The sequence below is a fragment of the Anser brachyrhynchus genome (assembly GCF_964034855.1).
Source record: "Anser brachyrhynchus genome assembly, chromosome: 18".
NCBI lineage: Eukaryota > Metazoa > Chordata > Aves > Anseriformes > Anatidae > Anser > Anser brachyrhynchus.
In genome coordinates this window covers 12,985,083-13,003,105 of record NC_137711.1, presented here as the reverse complement: position 1 = coordinate 13,003,105, position 18,023 = coordinate 12,985,083, and the positions used below count along the sequence as shown (strand labels likewise).

At 45.2% G+C, this 18,023-nt stretch overlaps 1 protein-coding gene and 1 long non-coding RNA gene across 9 annotated transcripts in view; one reads left to right on the top strand and one right to left on the bottom strand.

The window, feature by feature from the left end:
- The first annotated feature begins 7,841 nt into the window (after positions 1–7,841).
- LOC308180156 lies at positions 7,842–18,009 on the top strand. The gene is made up of 3 exons (XR_013940778.1): positions 7,842–10,479; positions 11,913–12,065; positions 17,871–18,009. It is a non-coding gene; the product is annotated as an uncharacterized lncRNA (long non-coding RNA).
- Positions 10,499–18,023, bottom strand: part of LOC308180145 (myosin-4-like) — a 41,594-nt gene continuing 34,069 nt past the window's right edge. For 6 of the 8 annotated variants that reach the window (XM_080561334.1, XM_080561340.1, XM_080561336.1 and 3 more), the window contains 7 exons: positions 17,112–17,236; positions 15,523–15,831; positions 15,026–15,439; positions 13,762–13,932; positions 12,063–12,167; positions 11,868–11,963; positions 10,499–11,468 (listed from right to left, as the gene is read on the bottom strand). In XM_080561334.1, coding sequence (XP_080417460.1) covers positions 11,121–11,468; positions 11,868–11,963; positions 12,063–12,167; positions 13,762–13,932; positions 15,026–15,439; positions 15,523–15,831; positions 17,112–17,236 — 1,568 coding nt within the window. In that variant the 3' untranslated portion in view covers positions 10,499–11,120. The remainder of the gene's footprint in view (positions 11,469–11,867; positions 11,964–12,062; positions 12,168–13,761; positions 13,933–15,025; positions 15,440–15,522; positions 15,832–17,111; positions 17,237–18,023) is intronic. The other 2 variants (XM_080561341.1, XM_080561335.1) reach the window with 2 other exon arrangements.

Here is an 18,023-nt window from a genome sequence, read left to right as displayed (position 1 = left end):
TGTATTTTGGAACCTACCTCTTGCCTGTTTTGTCTGAGGCAATGTTGGCCCACTGTCGTAAGCACAACTCACCTACGCTGACCTTTATAATGTTATAGCTGCACTGATGCCCAAACTTGAATGGTTGAACTGAAGGTTACCTGCATGTAAAGACATGGACATGAACATACATGAATCACCTACTTTAAGTATCTTAAGGAACTTGTCCAAGATCAAATGCAGAGGCATTGGAAAAGCAGGAAAACATCCCAAGATGTCTCTGACGAAAGCCCATAAACTTTCCTTCAAATATCTTTCTCTCTGGTTTAGCATAAGTCTCAGTGGTGTGATCTGGTCTTGCCAGATCATCTACAACAGGTTGCTAGGTCCCAGAGCATCTGAACCTTTCTTTTGATCCCACGGAGAATTAGACTTTTAGCCAGCTAAAAAGAGCAAAACAGCTAGGCAGTCCTCCAGCCAAACTTCCCCTGGGTGTGCTCGTTTGGACATTGATATTTCACTGATACTAAACATTGCTTTTCATCATGAACCGCTCATTACTTGAATTCCATCAGGAATTTCTTATGTCATGAAAGAGCAGAGATTCTGCCTGAGCACACTGAGCAGGACTGACTGTCTGCTTTCTGTGGATAAAGTCGTTGATCTGTGTATATGTGTGTGCCTGTATCTGCAGAACATAGATGTCTTAGTGTTTTCCTCTCAATGGCGTCTCTGTTCTGCAACCATCTGTGTATAAAGCTGCTATTCTCTCATGAACAATGAGTCATACAGGAAAGTCTCTAAGAATTAGGCAAAAACTATGTTCATCCCTAGTCCTGAAGATGAGGATACAGTCCCACAAGCTCTCTGGAAACTCAGCATTAGTTTTCCCTTGACAGCTTTAATCTTAAAAATCTGCTGTTGCTGACACAAACTTACAAACAACAGGTTGGCAGTAAGCTGTCTGCAAACTGGCACTTCAAGTCCACTGCTTACCCTCCTCTTGGAACTTTCTAACAAAGACCCAGTACAGCACTGCTTACTGTGACCAACCTTTTCCTCATTCCATTTTCCAGTGGGGATCTGCTAACAATAATTCCCCAACTCTTTCTCAGCCCTCGCAGATGACTCACAGATTCACAGATTCACAGATTCACAGATTTCTCTAGGTTGGAAGAGACCTCAAGATCATCGAGTCCAACCTCTGACCTAACACTAAGTACTCCACTAAACCATATCCCTAAGCTCTACATCTAAACGTCTTTTAAAGACCTCCAGGGATGGTGACTCCACCACCTCCCTGGGCAGCCCGTTCCAATGCTTAATAACCCTTTCGGTAAAGAAGTACTTCCTAACATCCAACCTAAAACTCCCCTGTCGCAACTTTAGCCCATTCCCCCTCGTCCTGTCACTAGGCACGTGGGAGAATAGACCAACCCCCACCTCTCTACAGCCTCCTTTCAGGTAACTGTAGAGAGCGATGAGGTCGCCCCTGAGCCTCCTCTTCTCCAGGCTGAACAAGCCCAGCTCCCTCAGCCGCTCCTCGTAAGACTTGTTCTCCAGACCCCTCACAAGCTTGGTCGCCCTTCTCTGGACTCGCTCGAGCACATCCATGTCCTTCCTGTAGCGAGGGGCCCAAAACTGAACACAGTACTCGAGGTGCGGCCTCACCAGAGCCGAGTACAGGGGCACAATCACTTCCCTCGACCTGCTGGCCACATTGCTTCTTATACAGGCCAGGATGCCGTTGGCCTTCTTGGCCACCTGAGCACACTGCTGGCTCATATTCAGCCGACTATCCACCAATACTCCCAGGTCCTTCTCGGCCAGGCAGCTTTCCAGCCACTCATCTCCCAGCCTGTAGCTCTGCTTGGGGTTGTTGCAGCCCAGGTGCAGGACCCGGCACTTGGCCTTGTTGAACTTCATGCAGCTGACCTCAGCCCATCGCTCCAGCCTATCCAGATCCTCCTGCAGAGCCTTCCTGCCCTCGAGCAGATCGACACACGCACTTAGCTTGGTGTCATCTGCAAACTTACTGAGGGTGCACTGGACGCCCTCATCCAGATCATCAATAAAGATATTAAAGAGGACCGGCCCCAGTACCGAGCCCTGGGGGACTCCACTAGTGACCGGCCTCCAACCAGATTTGACTCCATTCACCACAACTCTCTGGGCCCGGCCATCCAGCCAGTTTCTAACCCAGCGAAGCGTACGCCAGTCCAAGCCCCGAGCAGCCAGTTTCTTGAGGAGAATGTTGTGGGGAACGGTGTCAAAAGCCTTACTGAGGTTAAGGTAGACCACGTCCACAGCCTTTCCCTCATCCACCAAGCGCGTCACTTGGTCATAGAAGGAGATCAGGTTCATCAAGCAGGACCTGCCTTTCATAAACCCATGCTGACTGGGCCTGATTGCCTGCTTGCCCTGCAAGTGCCGCGTGATGACCCTCAAGATAATCTGCTCCATGAGCTTCCCCGGCACTGAGGTCAAACTGACAGGCCTATAGTTCCCCGGGTCTGCCCTCTGGCCCTTCTTATAGATGGGCGTCACATTGGCTAGCCGCCAGTCAACCGGGACCTCCCCCGATAGCCAGGACTGCCGATAAATGATGGAAAGCGGCTCGGCCAGCTCCTCCGCCAGTTCTCTCAGTACCCTTGGGTGGATCCCATCCGGCCCCATCGACTTGCGCACATCCAAGCTCCGTAGTAGGTCGCCAACCATTTCCTCATGGATAGCGAAGGCCACATCCTGCTCCCCATCCCCTTCCACCAGCTCAGGGCACTGGGTGTCCGGAGAACAACCGGTATTGCCGCTAAAGACTGAGGCAAAGGCGGCATTAAGCACCTCAGCCTTTTCCTCATCCTTAGTAACTAGGTTTCCCCTCGCATCCAGTAAAGGATGGAGATTCTCCCTAGTCCTCCGTTTCGCGTTGATGTATTTGTAAAAGGATTTTTTGTTGTCTTTAACGGCAGTAGCCAGATTGAGCTCCAGATGAGCTTTGGCCTTTCTAATTTTCTCCCTGCACAGCCTCGCTACATCCTTGTAGTCCTCCTCAGTGGCCCGCCCTTTTTTCCAAAGATTATAAACCCTCTTTTTTCTGCTAAGCTCCAGCCGCAACTCTCTGTTGAGCCAGGCCGGTCTTCTTCCACGCCGGCTCATCTTTGGGCACGTGAGGACGGACCGCTCCTGTGCCATCACGATTTCCTTCTTGAGGAGCGCCCAGCCTTCCTGGACTCCTCTGCCCTTCAGAACCGCCTCCCAAGGGACTCGGCCAACCAGCGTCCTGAGCAGCTCAAAGTCAGCCCTCCGGAAGTCCAAGACAGCAGTTTTACTGGTCCCCTTCCTGGCCTCGCCAAGAATAGAGAACTCTACCATTTCGTGGTCACTCTGCCCCAGACAGCTTCCGACCACCACATCTCCCACCAGTCCTTCTCTGTTTGTGAAGAGAAGGTCTAGCGGGGCACCACCCCTGGTAGGTTCACTGACCAGCTGCGTCAGGAAGCTATCTCCCACGCTCTCCAGAAACCTCCTAGACTGCTTTCTCTGTGCCGTGTTGTGTTTCCAGGATATGTCCGGGAAGTTGAAGTCCCCCACGAGGACAAGCGCCGACGATTTTGCAACTTCTGTAAGTTGCCTATAAAACTCCTCATCCGTCTCCTCATCCTGGTTCGGCGGTCTATAACAGACCCCCACCAGGATGCTAGCCTTGCCGGCCTTCCCGCGGATCCTAACCCACAGGGATTCAACCTTATCATTCCCAGCCTGGAGTTCCACAACATCAAAAGATTCTCTAATGTAGAGAGCCACGCCACCACCCCTTCTGTGCTGCCTGTCCCTCCTGAAGAGCCGACAGCCAGGCATTGCAGCACTCCAGTCGTGGGAGCTCGGGGACTCTCTCCAGCTCTTTCTTTTACATTTCCAAACTACTCTGCAGATCTGCAAATTGCAGTGGAAGAGTTTGAAAAAGTTAGGGTCACTGCTCCTTGTGTCCAACAAGCTACACCTAGACCTGGAGCTGCCCAAAAGATTGAGAAGTTGGCCATATGAACTATATGAGACAGTGATCCATATTGGTATCAAAGAATAAGGTCAAGAGCAAAGGTCTTGCACCTGAGTCAGGGCAATACCAAACATGAAAACAGGCTTGATAATGAGTGGATAGAAAACAGTCTTGCAGAGAAGGACTTGGGGGTACTGGTGGATGAAAAACTCAACATGAGTTAGCAATGTGCACTTGCAGCCAACAAAGTCAACTGTATCCTGGGCTGCATCAAAAGAAGCGTGACCAGCAGGGCGAGGAAGGTGATTATCCCCTTCTACTCTGCTCTTGTAAGACCCCACCTGGAGCACTGCATTCAGCTCTGGAGCCCCCAACCCAAGTAGGACATGGACATATTACAGTGAGTCCAGAGGAGGGCTGGAGCACCAGTCCTGTGAAGAAAGGTTGAGAAAGCTGGCTTTGTTTAGCTTAGGGAAGAGAAGGCTCTAGTGAGAACTTATGGTGGGCCTACAAAGAAAGATGGGGAGAGAGTTTTTATCAGGGAATGTAGTGATAGGACAAGGTGTAACAATTTTAAACTAAAAAAAGGGTATGTTCAGATTAGATATAAGGAAGAAATTCTTCATAATGAAGGTGGCAAGGCACTGGACCAGGTTGCCCAGATACATTGTGGATGCCTGATCCCTGGAAGTGTTCAAGGCCAGGTTGGATGGAGCTTTGGGCAACCTGATCTAGTGGAAAGTATCCCTGTCCATGGCAGAGGGCTGGAACTAGATGGTCTTCAATATCCCTTCCAACCCAAACTATTCTATGATTCTAATAACAACAGCCTTAATTTCACATATCCAATGAGGTTTGGGTACTTAGGAAATAATTGAAAGAAAGGAAATACCCAGAAGATTTTCTCAGAAAGTCTCCTGTGGCCAGAAAGAGTACAGAAAGAAGAGCTTCTGAAAATCAAGTGAGCTCCTCTGGCTAGTGGGGAAGTTTCTGTTTTGGGTCATGTTGTCAGACACAGTGGTAAGAAAAGGTTACAGAGTTTTCATGGCCTCCATTGCCCCAGAGAGGTAACTAAGATGATTAAGAAGGTTTGAAATAAACGGTGACATATCCTAATAATGTAATGTACTCTAGATAAGTAGACCATACCCAGGAAACATGCACATGATAAATTCAAATTTTCAGTTAGTTTAGAATTTTAATTGGAAATTTTAATCTCAGATTTTAAAAGTTCTCTAATATTTTAAGTGATAAGTAAGGGTTAGAGATGCTAATACATGAAAGGAAACATGCTCCTGGGGGCATGAGTGAAGCTGGGTGGCTGGAGTTGGACCAGATATTAAGATCAACATATAAAATGAGAATAACTGAATCACAGAATGTTTGAGGCTGGAAGTGACTTCTGGAGGTCATCTAGTCCACAAGCAGGGCCACCTAGGTCTGCTTGCCCAGGACTATGTCCAGATGGCTTTTAAATATGTTCAAGGATGGAGATTAAAAACCTATGCTATACAATGGGAAAAAGATATTGCACTTCATACCTGGAGTCATCACTTTGGGCACTGAAGGAAGTGATTGGATAGCTCACTTGGATGGATGGAGAGACCATCCATGCTATCCTTCCTCAGCCACCACCCTTCCTGTTAGCTGCATCCTTCTGACCCTCCTGTGCCTGGTATCAGTTTTGCGTTCTCCAGCCTTTTCACTGAATTGATCAGTCTTCAACCAGCAGAAAGCCACTGCTTGGTGGGTTCACTGAATCACTGAAAAATGTGGCTTGGAAGGGCTACTGGAGGTCTTCAGTCCAATTTCCTACTCCAAGCAGGGCTAACTTCAAAGCTAGATAAAGTCGCTCAGGGCCTTGCTCATGGGAATCCTGTAAATCCCTAAGGACACAGATTCTCTGCAGAGTCTCTGGGCAGCATGTCACAGGGCATCACCACTCTCATGGTAGACAATGTATTTGTCAAAAAACATCCTCCTGGTTTGCAACATGAGACCATTGCCTTTTGGCCTTTCACTTCGCACTTGCAAGAAAAGCCTGGATGCATCTAATTTGCGTCCACCCTTTTCAGCAGTGGTAATTTTAGTTACATAGTCCCTAAGCCTCCTCTTCTTCAGGCTAAACAAATCTAATTCCCTTTGCATCTTCATATGGCATCTGTTACAGCTGACCGATCATACTAGGGGCTTTTGCTGGATTCTCTCCAGTATGTCGACACCTCTAATATAATTGGGGGGTGGGGCGTGGGGGGCATGTCAGAGAACTGTACAAAGTATTACAGAAGCAGTCTCATCAGTGTCAAATAAAGTGAATAATCACATCCCTCCACCTGCTGGATCCATTACTAGCTACTTACTAATGCAATGCAATCCAATGACTGGTTAGCATTATCAGTACAGGAGTGCATTGCTGACCTATGTCTAGCTTGTTTTCCATGAGGATCCCTAAGTCTTTTCTGCAGAGCTGCACCCTAGCCAGTCAATTCCTAGTCTGCACTGATGCAGGGAGTTGTTCTATCCCAGGTAGAAAATATAACAGGATTTATTATTTCATAGAATTAGAACAAACACATGAGGTCAACTAGAACAAAATTTACCAGCTGAAAAGTTACCTCAGTCTTCTTGTGCTTTGTCTGGTAATACATGTGATGAGCAATGGTGACATATAGGAGCAATGTTTCATCCCTGAAAAATCCTAATTTTCTGCAAAATATTTTTAGAGCTGCACAAGGTCCAATGTTGGTCACAGACATACACAAATGGCCTGTAACTCTCAGCACAATTTACCCTTTTTCTCATAAAAGGCCCTGCAGGCTTGAAAAAGAATCTTGTAGGCCCCTGGAATGAATCCCACTTCCATCTGTTCCCCCAGGACCTCAAAGGAGCAGCAGGCACCATGCCTAGAAAGGATAAGCTTTGTGTGTGCATGGTATGTTTTTAAATCAGCATTTTAATCCTCCTTCTGACTTCACAGATAGGCAAACTAGTAGGAGTTCTTAGTACACCTTGAGGTATACTAACATTCTACTACATTCTTAGTATACCTTGAGGTATGACAAAGCTTCAGCTCTCCTATTAAGCTTATTTGTTAGTGTAATAAAATAAAGAGTATGTACTTTTTATTTCCTCTGCATAACTTAAACTACTCATAGGTCAACTAAATGAACAGCAGTATGTTTCTTGCTCTTAAAGAAAGAAATAAAATTTATTGAGAAACCCTAGCAGCTGTCCTATTTCAATTTTCTTCCAGCTTTCTTTTTGGTTGGTTTTGTCCTCTTTACTCCCTGTCCTGTTTTCTGTTTTCCCTGTCTGCTTCTGTTCAGAACGCTAATGCTAATACATCTGCATTTCTTATAAATTTAGAAGCAAAAGCTAAGTACAGTGATACAGAAATAAAGAAATACAAAAAACTCCAAAGCTGGGCAGAGCTTAGAGCTGCTTACTGGAATTGCTCGACACAGACCTGTGTTCACATTCCTCCCAGTCTATGGAGGCTCAATGCCACTGTCCTGTCTTCTTAGATCCTCTCTGTGTAAAGAAACTTAGTTGAACAGTGTGCAATTTTTGAAGAACAGATAACACGAATGTTTGCTTTTATTTTCACATTTATAGCTAATTTAAAGGTGTGGCCTGTTTTTTTTTTATTTGTTTTATTTTACTTTATTTTACTTTATTTCACTTTATTTTACTTTATTTTACTTTATTTTACTTTATTTTACTTTATTTTATTTTATTTTATTTTATTTTATTTTATTTTATTTTATTTTATTTTATTTTATTTTATTTTTCCCTCAGCCTAAGAGCAGTTCAAGCCTTTGGCCTGAGCACTGTGCCCACCATCAGCTTGGACAGTGCACTCTGCCTCTGTACAGTGGTGATGAGTAGTATAGATTTGGACTAAGTCTTTAACATTTACCTTGTCCCTTCTGCGTCTCTCCCAGAACTGTCTTAAATGAGCATGGTGACACGATCAAAGGTCACGAAAGGAAGCCACCGAAGCTCTTTTAACTGCTGATGCTAACATACGACCTGAACACCTAACAGGCTGATTTACTGAAATACAGCTGCAGAGAAACAGCTGATCACACAAAATGATCCTTCTTACTGCTGACTGGCATGCCCAGAATAAGCCAGTGCTGGCTCATGGGTAATACACGTGTCTGGTCATTCCATTACCTCTCCTTTCCTGGTATACTGCGACAAAGCAAAGGACACAGAGGGTTCTACATGACATCTCGCCTTATGACAACTAAAATGCACATCTAGAAGCTTCTGGGAGTTCAAAGAAATTTTCAGATGAAGGCTTTGCTTTCAGCTTTATAAATGTGCTTGTAGCTCTCATCATGTTAAAGAAAAAAATAGTGTTAAAAACCACTCCTGCAGAACAAAACTTCAATGCAGATGTCATTTCTCCTCTTTGCATGTTTCTTCCTCTATATACAAATAAAATTATAACAACTGGTTTGTACTTAACAAAAGGATAAACCCTGCTAATCTACTGATTTATGTGCCTGCATTGTGCTTACCACAGCACCGTTTGTTGGCTGAGGCAGACGTGGTCCTAATGTGCACAGCTGTGCAATGAAAACCGTATCATGTCATGTGAGTGTGGGCAGGACTTGCCAGTTTAGAGGGGGTTGGACACAATGACAGTTCAAGTCAGACTGCTGTGTTTGTGACGTTGCTAACCATACGTATCTCTAACAATTGAAAATGCCATGCTGAGGAACGTACAAGCTAGAGCCAATCACAGCAGGTAGCCATGGACCAAAAGAAGAGAAACAATAAGATGATTTTGACCAGCTTGACAGGCAATGATCACAGACCATCATGTGATGGGGCATTAGTAGACAAAACACCAGAGAGCTATGACTGGCACAAAGAACCCTGAATACAAGTGGGATGATGGCCAGTCAGGAGGCAAATGGGTTACAGCCAACAGTGATGACAGGGTACAAAATATGGAAGGATGACAGATGCCCAAACTGAACACAACATACAAAAACAATTGCCACAATTGTTTCCCAAAACTATCTTTGAATTCCCTAAATGAGAAAGGAATGAGATGGAAGGAACAAGGAATGAGATAAAGGAGATAAGAACAATGTGCCACTAAGTACTGAATGTACTTAGGGGAGGCAGGAAAACTGACAGGTGTGATCAGCTGATGTGTTGATGGCACCTGTGTCCAAATACAAAAATGAAACAAAATAATGATCAGAGCCACTGACACTCAGAACCACCTGGCTGAACATGACTACCCCCCATGGTTCCTATTGACAAAGACGTTTTAAAATGAAAAAATTGAAGCTACAGCCAATTAATTGGCCCCTTATCTTTGCTTTTGAGAAATGATTATATGATTCTATTAAATGATCCCTTTTTTTCACTTAGGTGTGATACTTAGAAAATGACAAGCAGCTCAATAAAGACCTGGGCAATGGTGGCCTAGAACAGCCCCTTCTTTTTCGATGTGTGGACCCTACTCACCACAGAGGGTGCTGAAACACAGTATGTCAGAGTGGCACTTTGAGGTGAGAGTACAATCCCACCATGTTACAGAAGCCTGAAGTTGGTGGAGGGAACCCGTGGCAAGGGACGGGGCTACCTCGGGAGGCTCCTAGGACAGGCCGAGGACTCAGACAAGGCCCTGCTCCAGCACCAGCCTCAGAAAAGATTTCTGGCTGACGTTTCCAAACCTTGAACATGGAGACCCCGACTAGAGTTCAGTGGGTGACGCCCCTCAGGCACTGGGCCTGCACTTCGGGACACACGAGCTTGCTCGTCTTTGGAAATGAAACCAGGGCTGAGGAGCCGCGACACCGCGTACGGTGAAAGCACTTCTCCCCCGAAGGACGGAAAGAAAAGGAACGTTCCCCGCCGCAGGGCCTACGGCCCGGCCCCGGACGCCTGCCGGAATGCCCGGGCCACCGCCGGGCGGCTCCGACTCAGCATCGCACAGGGCGGGACGGCCTCACCCGCCAGCGGCCCCGCCGCGGCGAGGAAGCGCCCTCTGCAGGCGCCGCCGGCCCCCGCAGGCTGGGTTTCCGCGACCGGGCGGCGGCACGGCCCCCCGAGCCTGGCCTCCCGGGAGCTCTCGCTGCGGCCCCATGGCGCGCCGGGGCTTTCCAGCGCTGCGGGAGAGCGCTGGCGCCGGGCTACCCCGCTCCGCGGCCTGGGGAGAGGGGGCTCGGCGGGGTCCTCGTGGAAGCTGCGCCAGCCATGCGGCTTCCTCCCCCCACGGCGCTCCGTACGGCGGATCTCCCCTCCCTCTTGCCTTGGACGCTCACGGCACAGCCTTCCCGCCCCACGCAGGCAGCATGGAGCAGACCGCCTCACTTTCCCTTTCTTCCACAAGCAGGTCTCTACACCACAGGAAACAGCGTATGCAGCAGATCCCCACACATGCACTGTGTGGAGCAGAGGCTCTACCCTTTCCCACAGGACTGTGTCAGGGACGGCTAAGGCAGACAGAAGAATGGAGCAGTTCCTAAGTGCTGGTATTGTTCCAACCTTATGGAGAGATTTTTGCTGACTCCTACCCCTCCCTTCTCCCCTTCCCCCCCCATCCCCCCTTCTTTTGTCTTCTGTTCTCCTGTTTAATTGTTAACTTTTGTATCTAAGCATGAAAGTTGAAAACATAGAGGACAAATGAGGTGTCTGTGCCCACTACCTTCGGAATTCTTTTCCGTGCCTCGGATGTAACACATACTTGGGTAACTGCTGCCCTACCTGCTGTAAACGTTTACACCCAGCCTTATTACAAATTGATAGCCCTTACAGTCACCAGTGTGTTGTGTAGATTTGTTTTTATTTCTCACATCTACTTAGGGTTGACTAAGAATGTAGAGGCCAAACAGCAGTTTCATGCATACCTAGTGATTAGAAGCAGGTAATGAATATTTGTTGTATGCATAGAAGTCTCTAGCATCAGGGAGCCTGCAGCAGCTCTGGTCATGGACCTCATTCTTCTGATTTCTAAATGTTAAATAAATAAATAAATAGATAGGTTATTGGGGGTAATTGAATTACTTGTGGGGTTGTTACAGGTTATTGCACATGTTACAGGCTATTGCACATGTTATGCCATATTACTGGTAAAGAAGTATTATCTCCCAATTCTGCTGAAAGACCTGGATTCTTACAGTAGATTATATCTGGTATATATCTTGGGAGGCACCAACAGGATTTTCAAAAAACACTGATTTTGAATAAGTGCCAACTCTGCCCTTCCTTTATGATGGCAATCCAGCACAAAAGTAGGAAAAAGACAGCTGTGGCTGCCAGGTGTTTGAGCAGAGATCTTTGTGGCACTTGGTGAATAGGAAGGGTCCTCTGCAGCCCTTGAACTCACCTGTCTTCCAATATCATGGCTTTTGGCTCGCAGTTTGTTAACCTGACTTTCCGCAATATCAGCTCGTTCTTCAGCCTCTTCCAACTTGTGCTGGGTCTTGCGGCATCGAGAGAGATTAGTGTTTGCCTGTGCTTCCTGAAATCATGGTGCCATCAGTGACATGCACACAAACTGTCATCACCCTGTTCCACTTAACACCCTGCACCTGCTCCATAGTAATATAACCTACTACAGTTAGCCTCACAGCTCCGTCCTTGCAGTGCCAGAACTCAGTGCATTTGTACTACTAACAGCAACATGAGTACTAGGAAAACTGGCTGGTGTGACTCCAAAAGTTTAACAACTCCATGATAATTACAGCTGTGCCTACTCTGTTGTAAGCCAAACTCTTCAAAATATAGGGAATATTCAAAGGTAATGGCCACCGCTGTCCTATCAAACTGAGTATTCACTTATTTTAATGAACCCTGGAGACCAGACTTTTCAGAAATATCCACCCAGGACCCACAAGGATTTAAAGAGTCCTGCACTCACAGCTTCCTCAGCCTGTTTCTTGTATGCTTTCACTTTTAACTGCAGCTTGTCCACCAGTTCCTGAAGCCGGAAAATATTTTTCTTATCCTCTTCAGACTGTGAGAAGTGAAAATAAAGTCATCCTGGAAATATGGACCAAGGTGATGCACTTAGAATACAAGAAAGATACAGAATAGGGCAGAGGATTTGAAATACCTGGTAAGTGAGCTCCTTCAGTCTGCGTTCATACTTGCGAGCACCTTTCACTGACTCTATTCCTCGTTTCTGCTCCATGTCAAGCTCATTTTCTAGCTCATGAATCTGAAACACAGTATCATGATAAAGACAGCAAGCTGCCAAGAAGGGCTGCTGATACCACTGTAGGATCCAGGGTTTTGCAGGCTAAGGCCTGCAGAGAAAGTGGCAGTGCAGAGCAGCTTCCTGCAGCTCCTTCTTGGAGTTAGACTAGCTAAAACCCATTCACCATGCTACATTAGTAGTGACATGGTGTGTGACTCCACAGTTGTTTGTACAAAGAACTTTGCTGTGTGTAGCTGGGGCAGCTTTAACAAAAATCAGGCTTAAATCTGTCAGGGAGGAGGAAACTGAAACAGGGAAGGGAGGTTTCTGTCTACATTCTTCAGATAAGTAGGAAACATCTGTTTCATCTGTAATTTTCAAGTCTAGCTTGCCCTCATGAATAACCTGTCTGATGAGGGCTCCCATAGTACTGTTGCTGTTCTGCAGTGTATGCAAGTCAAATTTGGACACCAATTGTTTTCTTTCTCAGTGGATATTTCCTTCCACAACCAGAAGCACCTAACTCCCAGTCAAATGTGCTATATCTTGTAAAAGGAATAGATTGAGTGCAGTAAGTGTAAGTAAGTAAGTAAGTAAGGCAAATGCTCCATCTAGCCTTGTGCTCTGTCTCTGGGAGTGGCAATAGCAGATGCTATTTAGGGACAGCATGGAAACCTGGCCACTGTCTACTCCCCTCACACTTGTCTAGCTTCCACTGTCGTTAGATTAGGAGTTTCAGTTGACATATCTGTGCCTGTTCCCTTAAGTGTCTGTTTATAAACTAGCTGATTCCTAATCCCTTTTTGAACCTTCCACCACTGCCTCTACAGTTTTCCGTGACAGCGGTTTCCAGAATTTCACTGCCCAGTCTGTACTTTCTTGTATCTGCTTTAAACTGACCTCCAGGCAACGATCTGCTCTGTATCATTTGTCCTTCTAATATTGTGCATTTCGATGACTAACCATCACGAATGCATCTAGTTTACTACTTTCATGATTCTGTAAATTTTGATCACATCCTCCTCATCCATCTCCGCTCCAAACTGAAGAGTCCTAGCCTTGTTTGTCTCTCATCATAAGGCTTCACCCCCTCATCTGCCATTCCCTGGAAGGTTCTCTAAGTGGTGGGTTCTTCTTGAGATGCAGAGACCAAACTACATGTAGTACATATAATATAGTGGCAAGTAATGCTCTATCTCTCTCTCTGTCTTTGGTCTCAGTGCCCTTCCTAATAAAGACTAACTCTTTATTTATTTATATATTTTTGGGGGCTTTTTGCTTCTACTGCACATTGAGCAGTTTCTGAGACCTGTCATGGATTGAGATCTCTTCTTACTGTAACTCCCAGTTCCAAATTTGTCCCCATGTAAGTATGTTTTAAATTATTTTTCCCTAGGAGTATGCCTACACTGGTGTTCATCTGCCACCATCTTTGCCCACTCATTTAGGTTTTATGAGGTTGTTCTCAAGTTCCTTACATGCAGTGCAGCATTTCACTATTCAATGTAATTCATCAAACCTGCTGGAAATCCTTGTTGTAACCTTCCCAAGAGATTCCAGCAGCCAAGGACCAACTCAGGACCCTGACCTTAGTGTACCCCAGTTTCTCCCATACCTTAGCCTCTAGTTTCTGGAGTTGCTTCTTTCTACCCTTCAGTGCCAGCTGCTCAGCCTCATCCAGACGGTGCTGCAGGTCCTTCACCATTTGTTCCAGATTCTTCTTCATCCTCTCCAGGTGGGCGCTGGTGTCCTGCTCCTTCTTCAGCTCTTCTGCCATCATTGCTGCCTGGTTATAGTAGAGTTATGTTATATCTTCACATCACTGACAGTTCTGTGCTCCCTTTGGGAGCAATGAACAATGACCAGCTTCATATTGGTGTTTGGATCTCCACATTCTCAGTCAGTGCCTATGGCTGTGCTAAAGGTCTGTCATATAAGAACGATCACCATTTCTTGGTATTTCTACAGGTACTCTGCCTTGGAGTATAGGCAGGGTTGATGACAAGAAAAAAAAAAAAGGCATCCAAATGACTCAGGATCCAAAGTTTAAAAGCATCTCTGGTACTCCTAAATGATTTTAATTATCTGGCTGTTTGGTGCTTAAGTTTCAGTCAGACTCCTAAGCAGTTTTTACCAATTAAATGACCCTGAATGTCTCCTAATTACAATGAAAAGCTTGTGCCTGTTGAACTCTTCAGAATCTGGAATAGCTATCACCATGGTTTCATAAAAAGGACAGAGAAGCTGTAGGGGAACCTGCAGAATGGCTGCTGAGGGGGAACCAGAACTAGACACAGTACTTCAGACCCAAGTGCATCATGATGTGATGCAATAGTGTAACAATTTTCTGTTTCACCTTCATACACCATTTCTAGACAGTTCTAAGATTTGTTTCTTCTGATACCGTGGAACAGTTTCCTTGTTTAAATAAAATATTTCTATTCTCCCTTTTTATTTCCTGTATCTCTTGCGTAGAGAAGCACGTATGATTTTAGTCTCGATTCCTGTTTTCTGCTGTATCTAAATAAGACTTGGTTCAGGCTATTCTTCCCATTTCAATTTTGCCACCGTTTTTTGCTATTTACCCTGGAAGTCAAAGTGAATACCCACAAAGTAGGTATTAAAAAGAGGAGATGGGGTGATTTTTCAATACAGACTGGTAACAGAACATGAGTAGATGACCTAGACTGAAAGGTTCTTCTATGACAAGCAGTAGGGCAGAGGCTGTGCAAGGCCCAGGTAGGAGGGAGTGCGCATCACTGATATTTTCTGTTCCTAAGTTGAATAATCAATTCTCCCCCACCTGATGGCTATCTTTCTAAAGTGTAAATGTGACTGGAGTAGTATAAAATGGAAGAGAGGTAAGCAAGAGAACTCACATCTATGATTGCTTTTTTTGCTTTCTCCTCTGCATTTCTGGCTTCCTGAATGATCTCTTCAACTTCATTCCGTAAATGAATAATGTCTGCTTCCAGTCTCTTCTTGGTGTTGAGGAGGCTTGTGTTCTGTTGGGACAGTCCAAAGACAGCTAATTTCCATACCATTTCATGCCAGACCAACATGCCTATTACAAAGGAGATACCAAATACCTGAGAATGAAGAATCTGCACTCGCTCACTGGCATCTATCAGCTCCTGCTCAGAAACTTTCCGGACTCGCTCTGTCTGCTCCAGGGCAGCTCTCATCTCCTCAAGTTCTGTTGTCATCAGGTTGTTCCTATGCTCTACCATAGCAAGCTGCTCCTTCAGGTCATTATTCTCTCTCAAAGCATCATCCAAATGGAGCTGGGAATCCTTTGAAATTGAAAGCACCATGAGATTCAGAGGCAAGCAGAGTGTCAAAGTCTTTATAGGACAGTTGCCCTTCTGATCCCTACCTGGAGTTGCCCTTGCATGCCTTTGATGTGCTTCTGTGTCTCTGCCACCTGACAGTTGGCATGGCTCAGCTGTATCTCCATGTCATTTAGATCTCCCTCCATCTTCTTTTTCAGCCTCAAAGCATCATTTCTGCTTCTAATCTCAGCATCCAGCGCAGTTTGCATAGACTCTAATACCCTCTGGTGATTCCTCTTCAGCTGTTGAATTTCCTCATCTTTCTCTGCACTCCTTCTATCAACATCTGACTTCACTTGGTTCAGTTCCAGCTGAACACGCAAGATTTTTCCTTCTTCATGTTCTAAAGAGCCCTAGTAGTGTTGAAACAATATTATTTGTCTGTGTAGTGTCCATTGCTAGGAAACGCCCATGCAGAATTTTGACACTTCACAGTCAGTAACACAGACATGTTTGCATTACTGTGGACCTTTAGAAAAGGCCTAGCTCTGCAAATGCAGACTGCTGTTCCCATATACAGGAATTATTATACCTTAGTGGGATGGTAATCAATAATTTAGTAATAAGATTTCTTAGAACAGTGACTCCAATACCACAAGTTCTGGGCACTGAGAGCTATGTTGACACTGCAGAGATAACAAAACATGTGAAAACATTAAATTGACAGGAAAGTCAAGCCTCATACTGAGAAGAAGCTTGCTGTCATTTTCGTCTCAATGCTGAATTCTGTTTTAGGGACTCTGCACTTAGTCCCTCCCAAGGTGTGAAGCCCCAACAACTGTGTGAGCATTCTCCCCTTCCATACAGCCTTTTCCCTGTGATACTCATATCATCTAGCTTACATTGTTTAGGAATTAGAGTTTGAGGCTGGGTCTTTAGAACCAGTGGACAGAAATAAGCACATCCAGAGGATTAAGCATTTGATGTAGCTCTCGCATTCCTTTCTAGAACAGACCCTCCAGAGATACCTAGTTCTCCTTCTTGTTTCTACAAAGAGCCTATGGTGACTAATTCAGGATTAGACTGCTGACATTTAGATACAGAAATTGGACCAGATGGATTATCATGGCCACTATAACTCTTGTTCCTACTGCTGTCCCATCTAGTGTGATCTCAAGATCAGAGATGTCAGTTGTTTTTATTCCATTTTATTCTATCTAAGGAGAGTTATGGAGAAAATAAAATGAAGCTCTTCATGGAAGTGGACATCACAAAAGGCAACAGTCAAAAGTTGATACAAGGGAAATCCCGACTGAACATAAGCATAAAAATATTCCCCCACGAGAATGATGCAGCAAGGGAAAAGGTTGTCCAGCAATACTATGAAATCTCCATCCTTGGAAATTACAAAAAACAATTAGACAAGGCTCTGCGTAACATAATGTATTTTGACTAGGGAGCAAAAACTGTCAGAGTTTTGAAACAAATGACCTTTCTGTAGCCTTTCAGAGGAGCAAAATCAAACCGGTGGTGCAAAATGAGCTTAGTTTTAGCCTGGGACTGATTTTTTTTTTGTGCAAGATGGCACAACAAGTTGTGCTACATTAGGAGAGGGGCAGTCTCTGTGTTATTTGTTCTGCTTTCTCCATTTATGGTCTCTCCCAAAACAAGACCCCTTATTGAGGACACTTACCTCTGCTTCTTCTAATGCTGCCTGAAGGTCACATTTTTCTTGTTCAGTTTGCTTCTTTGCTTTCTCCAGTCCATGATTAGTTTTTCCAGCTTCAGCAATCTGTTCAGTAAGATCAGAAATTTCCTCTGTAACACAGAAAACACACATTTAGCTCATCTTGTTGTCAATGGCACCTGCAATTGCTGTTTGGCAGGGGGAGTGACAGAAGAGATAATGGTGTATTATGAAATGGCAGTGAGAGGAAATAACAGATCCTGTCTCATGTGCAGTATTTATTTCTGATTACCTGCTATTTCCAGTTCAATGTGCAAGTTTGAAAATGAGGGGGACCAACTGGAGGGAGCTCAGAGAGTAGTATCAGTTACCTCTGGATAGTGAAATCATATCTCCAGAGACAGTTCTGTTTGATTCTCTCTTCATTCCCAAATTCTCCCCAGGGATCACTAAACTTCACAAAACTGAACTGAATTCCTTTATGCAATTAGTTAGCTGATTAAATGCCAATCTGTTGTGCCACATCTGCATGGTGCTCCAACCAGAAGGCAGACAACAGCCCACTAGGTCTTTTCTAATGGTAATGACTGAAGTGGTCTGAAAAACATGAGTATCTGTTTTCATCAACATTTGTGTCTGTTCAGTTAATGTGATCCCTATCCATGAAGGGGATTATGATGGTGTGAAGGAGGGGAAATATAATGATGGCATTAGAAACCATGAGGAAGTAGGATATTATCATAAGCTGTACTCTTGTGCTTATAGGTGACCTTGTGATGAGCTGAACAGGAAGGAAAGTCACCTAACCTGAGTTTTGTGGGAAAACCGTAAGAAACAAAAGCTTGGGAAGAGGCAGAATTCTGGTACCCCAGAAACATGGAAGCATCTTAGCATGATGGATCCCAGCTGAAAGAGATC